Below are 8,765 nucleotides of genomic sequence, written 5' to 3'. Positions count from 1 at the left end.
GTCGAATGAAAAAAATGGAATATGGAACAGATTTCATATGAAAACAGCTTTCATTCTTCACTCAACAAAGCAATTTCAGTAACTCAAGCATTCCCTGATTATCAATCAAGGCGATGAAGTAATTCTTTTTTTTTTAAAATCTTATTTCTTTCCTAAATTACCTCATTTTTGGCCCAATGTATTTACATTACAAGCCCTGTGCTACTAGACAGAATTTCCTCCATCCAAACATTTCACCACAACATAAAAAAACTGTTTCTTTACAAATGAATAAGTGATAAAATCCCGTGACCTTAGTGGTAATAGCTCATGCAGCCACACAAACCCATGCTCTGACATGATATATGGGGTGCAAATCAGGTTTAAAAAAAAAGAGCATTTTAAAATGATTCACCTGCTTTTTCATGGAATCAGGGTCAATATGTTTTGGCTTTTTTGACAAGAGTTTACAAAAATACTTTCATGTCAAAGTGAAAACAGATTTCTACAAAGTAATGACCATTATTTAAATATATATAATGTAAAATAAGTGCTTGTATATGTGTTCACACACATTGTTGCCCACTCAACTCATCACTGGGTCTGTGTGGATTTAACTTTTTCACCCTCCACCTTTACGAGCCGTCCATGATGCTGCCACCACCATGCTTCACCATGGGACCAGTGTTTCTCTGTGTTTAGGGACATAACGTCCAGTCTGAAAACAAACCACTGCATTAAGGTCTAATTTGACTAAAGAACATCATTTGAGTTGAACTTCAGTCTCCTGTGTCTTTGACTCGTGAGGAACTTGTTGAAGAACAATAGTTGTTCTGTTATGTCTCATCTAAAAATCTGTCTTCACTCAGACACTAGAGCACTAAAGCAAATTACATTGATCATGATTCCATTAATTATACGTCCAAGGGTTTTTTATAGGCTCTGTAAAACCTCTAAGTCTAAGTTTGGTTCTGGACAAAGAACCAAGACACAAACCTCTCAAGTAGTTTTTAAATAGATCATTTATGTATAAACATGAGTTTAAGAAAGTTGGTTTTGCTACTGTATGGCCTCAGACTTGACTACAATATGGGACTTTAATGTGGATTGTATTGATCTAACCGCACACAAAAATACACATTCACCTTAAGCTATCATGACCCACTCACAGCCAAATCACGTTCACACACTTCCACAAAAATAAAACGTCACGTCCTCTGTGAACAGAGGTTTCTTAAAGTTATGAGATAATTAAATGAAAATCGCATGAAGATCAATCGCAGCCATGTTTCTAAGTCACATAAGCAGCGTCAGTGTCAATAGGATCCATCCATGTCGATCAGACGGTGGCAGATAAGGGACGTTAAGGAGGACCTGGGAAATGTGAGCAGACAAAAATGTGACTCAGGACCAGAAAGCATCGGTTAACAAGGCCTATTTCTGTCAAAAATGTGACCCTGTGACATAATCGGCAGCAGAACACAGAATATAACTAAGCCTTTACACAGGCTGACATTTCTTTTCCGTCCTGCGCTTCCTTTTAAGGGACTGAATGATGTCATGTCAATCAGAGTCTAATACGGCCTAATGTGATACTGTTTATGTTAGTGTCAGTGTTCTACATCAGTGAGCTCATGTCTAGGCAGAAAAAAGTAAACGGAAGACGTGTAAGAGAGGTGTGAATATTTCCTCCATGTGACCCGTCATACCCGACTAAATGCTACGACTATAAGCTTTCGTTTTGCAAAAGCAGCTGCAAATAATATTCCTTGACTCAACCGGACGCCTGAGGATACGTGTACTACTAACATGCAACCTGTGTACGCTCATTAATGCACAACAGGCCAAGAGTTTGGAAGCAAGATCAAATTTGTACATGAAAGATCATAGTTTCTGATCATGCAGTAAATACATAAATAAATAAAATGCATAGAACTCATGCTGATTTTTAAGAAAGGCATCGTGAACACAAACTTGAAGTTTCTTCCAAACTTTTGGCCTGTGTGTTGGTTTTAGTTTGACCCCTTTGCTCTACAGCCATTCACCCTCATAATAAACCTCAAACTTCAGTTTCTCTCCACTATAAGTTGCTGTGAGGATGTTTCCTGCTGTTGATAGAGTGCAACCATTAATAAACACCATATATTATTTACAGCAGAGGTCTGCAGCATTTTTCAGGCCAAGGACCCAAAGTGATGGAGAGATTGAGTAGGGACCCTACTGTGTTCTGTATTAAACTCAATAAATACACATCCAATAAATAAATACACGTCCAATTTTTTGACCCCCTAGTTGAAGACTCATGATCTACAGAACACAGTTTACTATTTGTAAATATTTGCTGTATTTATTGTTACATGTGCCACATGAGCCATGACAAGTCATGAACACAAGTTAGCATTCTGCCCACACTATTCAGAATCAGTCTGAAGGTTTTTCTCTGCTAATTGAAGCAAAAAATACAAGCAAACACAAATTGCATCTGCCGCATGAGAAGGCTCTGATCCACTTTACTTGGTTTCAGTCAAACAGGACAAATCCAAGACTGTGCTGTTGTCTCCATCTAGTGATTAAACAGTGAATTACATGAAAGGTTTGAACTCTTTTCCATCACTCCACCTACTGTAAAACATAATCCATTTATTAATTTAATAAAATGTTAACGACTCATAGATACTTGACTCCAACTACACACTGAACTTGTAAGATGTCAGAGGTGTAAAAAGGTTGGAGCTCTGGTTGAACCCTCCAGGAACCAGGAACCATATGTGGTAACGTGGTGTCCTGGTTCCTCTCAGTGAGGTTTATTGTCATGTGGTTTTCATTGAGCCAATCGGAGAAGATCAATGAAACATTGTCAGGTCTAATTGGGGTCTAATGTGGTCTACAAGGTCCCCCTCTGACCTGGTTTATTAGGAACCATGAAGAAGAACAAGTGTCCTAATGTTTCTGATGTGATGATGTTGACAAGTGTCTGAATCAGCTCTGATGTTCTAATGTGACAAATACATGTTTACATTAGTTTAAGGACCAGGAACCAGATATGAGACCAGGAACCAGACATGAGACCAGGAACCAGATATGAGACCAGGAACCAGATATGAGACCAGGAACCAGATTTGAGACCAGGAACCAGATATGAGACCAGAACCAGACATGAGACATTCATCCCTCTGGATCTACTACCAGTACCTCACATTGTCCTTCAGTACTTGATTTATATACGTAGCTGCTTTCCACTAGTGAGAGCTGTGTTATTACTAATAAGAACAATGTTCTTCTTGAACTCACCCTGAACATGAAGCCGGGCTATGCTCTTCGCTTTCCCAGACGTGAACTCCACCTCTCCACTCATCTCTGGGGAGGTTTGCCTGAGTGTCAGCCTGTGGACGGTGCCCATCTTCTCCAGGTGTACGCGGGGGCCAGGCTGCAACGGTTCCCCATTCAGACTCCACACTGGGGACCTGAGGACGGGGTCTGACACCTCACATTCAAAGCAGGCTTCGTCTGGGGCCGCGACCTCCACATCTTTCAGCTCTCTGACCATCAGCACACAGTTGGCTGGAGACAAGACAGCTGTTAGCTTTCTGTAACGTGTCAACACACAATTCTTTGTTCTGAGAAAGTCAGAAGAGGACGAGATACATTCACATAACATCTGACACCTACTGGTTAGTCCTGTAGTTAGTCAGTGCTCGTTTCAAAAGTCCTTTGTGTTTAATTTAATGATCATTTTTAACTTCTTCCTCCTCTTTGTCCTCTTTTTGCTTTTATAGCAACTCTGTTTGTAACACTTTGACCAACACTTATTTTTAACCCTCCTATTATTTGTCTTTGGAGTCAGTTTGACCCAATTCAGTGTCTAACGTCTGTAAATGTTTGTTTTTGCTTCATATTTAATAAAGTTCCTAAGTTAATGGAGACACTGACCCTGACATAATAAATGTTATTATTCTTGATATGTGTAATAATGATATAAAACCACTTAAACATATCTCTTTCCAATTTAAGGTCAATCGTTGAGATTTTATGGTGATTTGTGTAACAGGTATCCTGGATGGATATGTGGGATGATTATGGGGGAGGTGGTGGTGGTTGAAGAGCTTTTTAGGTAACAAACATAAAGTACCTGACACACAAACTTGACAAAATATTTAAATTGCAATAAGTTTATGTTGAAACAGTCAGAGAAGTCGTGATCCAGCTTTTTGTCAGATGCAGATGTGGGCGCTGTTGAACTGGACTGAAGTGGTTCTGTTATTTTATCTAACCCACTGGCTATGATGTCAAAATAATAGAAACATGAATGAAAACACTTTTGCTGATGCTGGAGACCAGAACCTTCACGAAGCTTAGATTTAGTGCAGAGCTGTTATATTAGAATGAATTTCTTTTCACCTGTGTACCTAATGAAGCAGACGAGACTAAGAAGCAGTTCTGATGTATGTGTTCAAGTCAGGGTTTGGGTCTAGACGAAGTGTGGAAAGAAAGGTTTGTGTAGCTGCTCTGGTTTGGCCTCCACCAAACTACTGAGGAAATAATTGTGTTAACTCGACTTGGCCTGTAGGTGTCACCAGCAGATCACGTACACTATGTGTCTAAACATGAGTCCTCTTACCCTCCACTGTCAGTTTTGCAGAGCACGTGTACTCTCCAACCTGCACGCTGTATGTGCCCTCGTCCTCCAGCGCCACCTGCTGGATGATCAGCTTGCGATAACAGCCCTCGCTGCAGATCTCGAAGCGCTCCGAGGGCAGGATGACGTTGCTGCCTTTGTACCAGCGGATACTGCACCTGGGGTTCGACACCGTGCAGTCCAGGATCACACGAGTCCTCACGAGAGCCGTCTTATCCGTCAGAGGTTTGACTATGTTGACAGGAAGCTCTGAAAAGGAAGATGATGTCAGCGTGTCCAGCTGGAAATGGGAATTAAGCACATCAAACTGCTACTTTAAGTATTACAGTTAACTGTTTTACCCTGTGTTAATGACCAAAAAAACTAACGAACTGTGCAGTTACAATTAATAATGTGCCATAGTGCATATATATATACATATATATATATGTATGTATATATATATATATATATGATATATGATATATACATTTGGTTTAGAGATGAGTTTTTGCGTTTGTGCACAGGGGAGTCAAACTCATTTTAGTTTGGGGGCCACATTCATCCCAATTTGATCCCAAACAGACTGAACCAACACCACAATAGTAATAACAAATTAGGAGAATGATCACATTTAACAAACCAGCCTTTAAAAAAATATTTCTTAAGAATAAAATAAGTGTAATTTGAGCTCATGTCTGTTTAGTTCTGAGTTGTGGTTCTGTCTCTGACCAAAACGTCGGACAAATTAGGGATAAAAATTATTTGCATTGAACAACTGCAGTCTTTTTTCATACTTTGCAAATTTATTTTAGAGCCTCTGGTGGACCACTTTTGACCTGCGGGTTGTATATTTGACACCGGTGATCTAGGATGTAGGATCCAAACTAATTGCTTCGCCCTAAATGACGCTGTTTTAAAAACAAAAGGATTCTTATTTTCATACCTTCCACCTCCAGGAAAGCAACAGATTCAACGTGTCTGGCAACAAACTTGATCTCTCCGGAGTCTTCGGCTCGCACATTGCACATAAGGAGGAAGTGTTTAGTCCCTGAAATAAGAGGAATATGGTGAAAATCAATTATAAGTGAACAGGACATTCTCTTAATAAACCAGAGAAGAACTGATCTCATCTGTGTTTATAGATGTTATAACTATTCAAAAGCCCAGCAGCAGTTTTCAAACTGACCTTCCTGGCGGATCTTGATGGAGCTGGTGGGTTGGATCAGTTCTCCATCTTTGTACCATTCCCCTGGAACGTCCTCCACAGAGACCTCACAAACAAACACAGCGTTCTGATCTTCCTGGATGACCAGGTCCTCGTGGCTGTGCACCATCACCAGCTCACGCTCTGCAGAACGTTCAAGAAAAGGAATCAAACTAGAACAGCAACAAGTTCTAAAGGGGTCCAAGAACCCCCACGGACTCAGAGCCCAGTCGGCCCCAGACAGACGTCTGTCAGACGTGATGCATCACGGATTTTGAAAAGAGCCTCCCGCGTCTTCATGACACCACTACTATTCTATTAAGTGTAATTTAATACCCATTTGAAAGCTCTAGACTACAGTACTAGTACCAGTAGTTTGTAATATTCTGACAGCAGATTTACCGTAGACCTCCACAGTGCAGGATGTAGTTGCATCCCCGGCGTCGCAGGTATAAATCCCAGAGTCACTGACACGGCATTTCATGATCTGAAGAAATCGTTTCCTTCCCATGGCATAAATACGCAAGTCCTTACTCGGCTTCATTTCAACCCCATCCTGAAAGGGATTAATGGTTTTATGGTTTATGGTGTTGACTGAAAATAAGTCTGACTTAATTAGTAATTGGGTTAATAAATACTTGACCCAATTCATAACTGGGTTATGTGACTTTTTCTACTTTTTGTTTTTATTTAATGATGACACTTTATCATTGACTGATTTTTGTCAGTTGTTGGTTCTGAAGAGAAACAGAAATAGAAGAATACACCACTGGCCTTCGTCCATTTCACATTGACGTTGTGTCTTGACAGCTCACACTCAATGGAGACGACGGCCCCTTCAGGGAATTTCTGGTCCTCTAGTTTTCTGAAAATGGTCACTGGAGGCTCTGGTGGCAAAAAAAACAAAACATGAAATTAAACAACCTATATGGGCAACATGGACAGATATATCGTGGTTCATTTTTCCTCCATTTTATCCGGAGGCTCACATGGATGATACATACTGGAATGGATTATTTCACAGCATGAGGTTAAATCAGCACCGGACTGATAGGACTGAACTGAACTGCTGCTTTTCATGGGGGACTGAGTAATAAAGTTTATGTCCTCCTTTTGTAAACTACCTACCTTTCACTACAAGCCTTGCAGACGTTTTCAGATTGTCTGCACAGAACACGAAGGTGCCAGTGTCTTCCACTGACAGGTTGGAGATGGTGAGGCTGTGCACTCGTCCTTTGGAGCTCATACGGAAGTGATTGGTGAGCTTCAGTTGGATTCCGTTTCTGATCCAGGTGCCGGGGACGTTGGGATGGGACAACTCCACCTCAAAAGAAGCCGTTTCCCTCTCTGTGGTTTTAATGTCAGTCAGGCCTCTTTTTATTGTGATCTTTCGAGCTGCAGGGACGACAAGGCAAGACATTGGACCGAGGATCAAGCAGCTGCATTCCAGTTCAACAGTCAGCAGCTCAGCAGACATGGTGTCCTCTCCCTGTTATGGAAAAGGCTTGGAGTCTGCTCTGTATACAGGACTTAAACCAAACAAGCTGGCACACGCTGACAAGCTGAAATTATATCGAGTGCAGGACTTTACACTTTTTGAGTACTGCCAACATTTTTCATTAACGCAGACAAACAATCCCTCTGGAAAAAAAAAAATAAAAAAAGTGTGTTTATTTTGGAGACCTGATGACAACAACCTTAGTTTTGAAGGCCAGGGTGTAAATTTAGATGCAGTGAGCTGAGATCCAAATTCAAAGGAGGTGCCAACAGCAGCCTGGAGTCCTGACTTTCCCCATCCCACCCACACTAGTGTTGAAAGAACAGATACTAGTTTTATAATGTGTCAAGATTACTACTTATTTCTTTTCCTTGTTCATGGAAAACGTCTCCACTTTATTTTCACAACACAACTCCAGACTGGAAACAGCAACGTCTCAGATGTTAATTTAAAACCACCCATCAAGCATCCATTTAAAACCATCAGGGTTTTACTGACTCAATGCAGAACCATAGTTTGAATTTGGTCTCGAGTCAGTTCAGATTACCATCACAGGAGGCAGCGACGGAGGGGGAGTGAACCACGGAGTTGACGGCAACAGCGGTAAACAAAACAACAGCGGGACATAGTGAGAACACGTGCACACTCACATTCCACTGTGAGCTGGGCTTGCGTGCAGTCATGAAGCGTTTCACAGCTGTAGGTGCCCCGGTCGGACGTGGCCAGGTTGTGGAGAGTGAGGCTGTGTTTTCGGCCCGTGTGCTTCAGAGTGTACTTGGCCCCGGGGTGGATCAGCACCCCTTGTCTCATCCACTGTACCTCTCCTGAATCAACACTCACCTCCACCTCCAGAGTTGCATCGCTGTACTCTTCAGCTACAACCGGTGTCATTTTCTTGGTGAACAGCACCTGTTGCTCTTAAAATGAACGTTAGGAATCAGTGCACAGGAGGATCCATCATGTCAGCAGTGTATTATGAACCTTTATGCCCTTTCCCTGTGTGAGTGAATTACCCAGAGAGAGGAAATAAGTCTTAATTACAAATAATTTCAAGCACGGGGACGAGCAGAAAGCTGTGAGCCACTTGTCTCTGTCAGTAACTTCTAAATTCACAGGAGAACTCGTTGAGCAGGAGCCTTCAAAGACGCCTCTTCAGTGGTTTGACCTCCTCTGCTTTTTTAATTCCTCCAAGATATTTAGGATTAGTAAAACCTCAGAAGTATAAAGACTGAACAACAATGAAGTCACCAATGTGCATCAAATGTATTAAACTATTTCAATCCCTGAACATTGCTGTGCTGCAAACAAGTACTTGCTCTTTAGAGAGGTTGAAGCTCGTTACTATTTTTTCCTCTTATTTTGTCTTTTTAGTAACTTTTAATTGAATTTTATTTATTTTGATCCTTTAAGCAATTACTAAATTATAAATATAATTTATACAGTATGGGATAGTGTTTCCTCAGTGT

At 41.1% G+C, this 8,765-nt stretch overlaps 1 protein-coding gene across 11 annotated transcripts in view; it reads right to left on the bottom strand.

Moving 5' to 3' along the window:
* Positions 1 to 137: 137 nt before the first annotated feature.
* obsl1b (obscurin like cytoskeletal adaptor 1b) overlaps positions 138 to 8,765 on the bottom strand; it is a 30,131-nt gene continuing 21,503 nt past the window's right edge. For all 11 annotated transcript variants that reach the window (XM_047600791.1, XM_047600796.1, XM_047600793.1 and 8 more), the window contains 9 exons: positions 7,950 to 8,216; positions 6,930 to 7,196; positions 6,576 to 6,688; positions 6,204 to 6,357; positions 5,784 to 5,945; positions 5,541 to 5,645; positions 4,598 to 4,864; positions 3,271 to 3,540; positions 138 to 1,353 (listed from right to left, as the gene is read on the bottom strand). In XM_047600791.1, the coding sequence (XP_047456747.1) occupies positions 1,343 to 1,353; positions 3,271 to 3,540; positions 4,598 to 4,864; positions 5,541 to 5,645; positions 5,784 to 5,945; positions 6,204 to 6,357; positions 6,576 to 6,688; positions 6,930 to 7,196; positions 7,950 to 8,216 (1,616 nt within the window). In that variant the 3' untranslated portion in view covers positions 138 to 1,342. The remainder of the gene's footprint in view (positions 1,354 to 3,270; positions 3,541 to 4,597; positions 4,865 to 5,540; positions 5,646 to 5,783; positions 5,946 to 6,203; positions 6,358 to 6,575; positions 6,689 to 6,929; positions 7,197 to 7,949; positions 8,217 to 8,765) is intronic.

This window comes from Mugil cephalus, chromosome 12 (genome assembly GCF_022458985.1).
Source record: "Mugil cephalus isolate CIBA_MC_2020 chromosome 12, CIBA_Mcephalus_1.1, whole genome shotgun sequence".
In the NCBI taxonomy this organism is placed as follows: Eukaryota; Metazoa; Chordata; class Actinopteri; order Mugiliformes; family Mugilidae; genus Mugil; species Mugil cephalus.
This window is presented reverse-complemented; position numbering and strand designations above follow the sequence as displayed.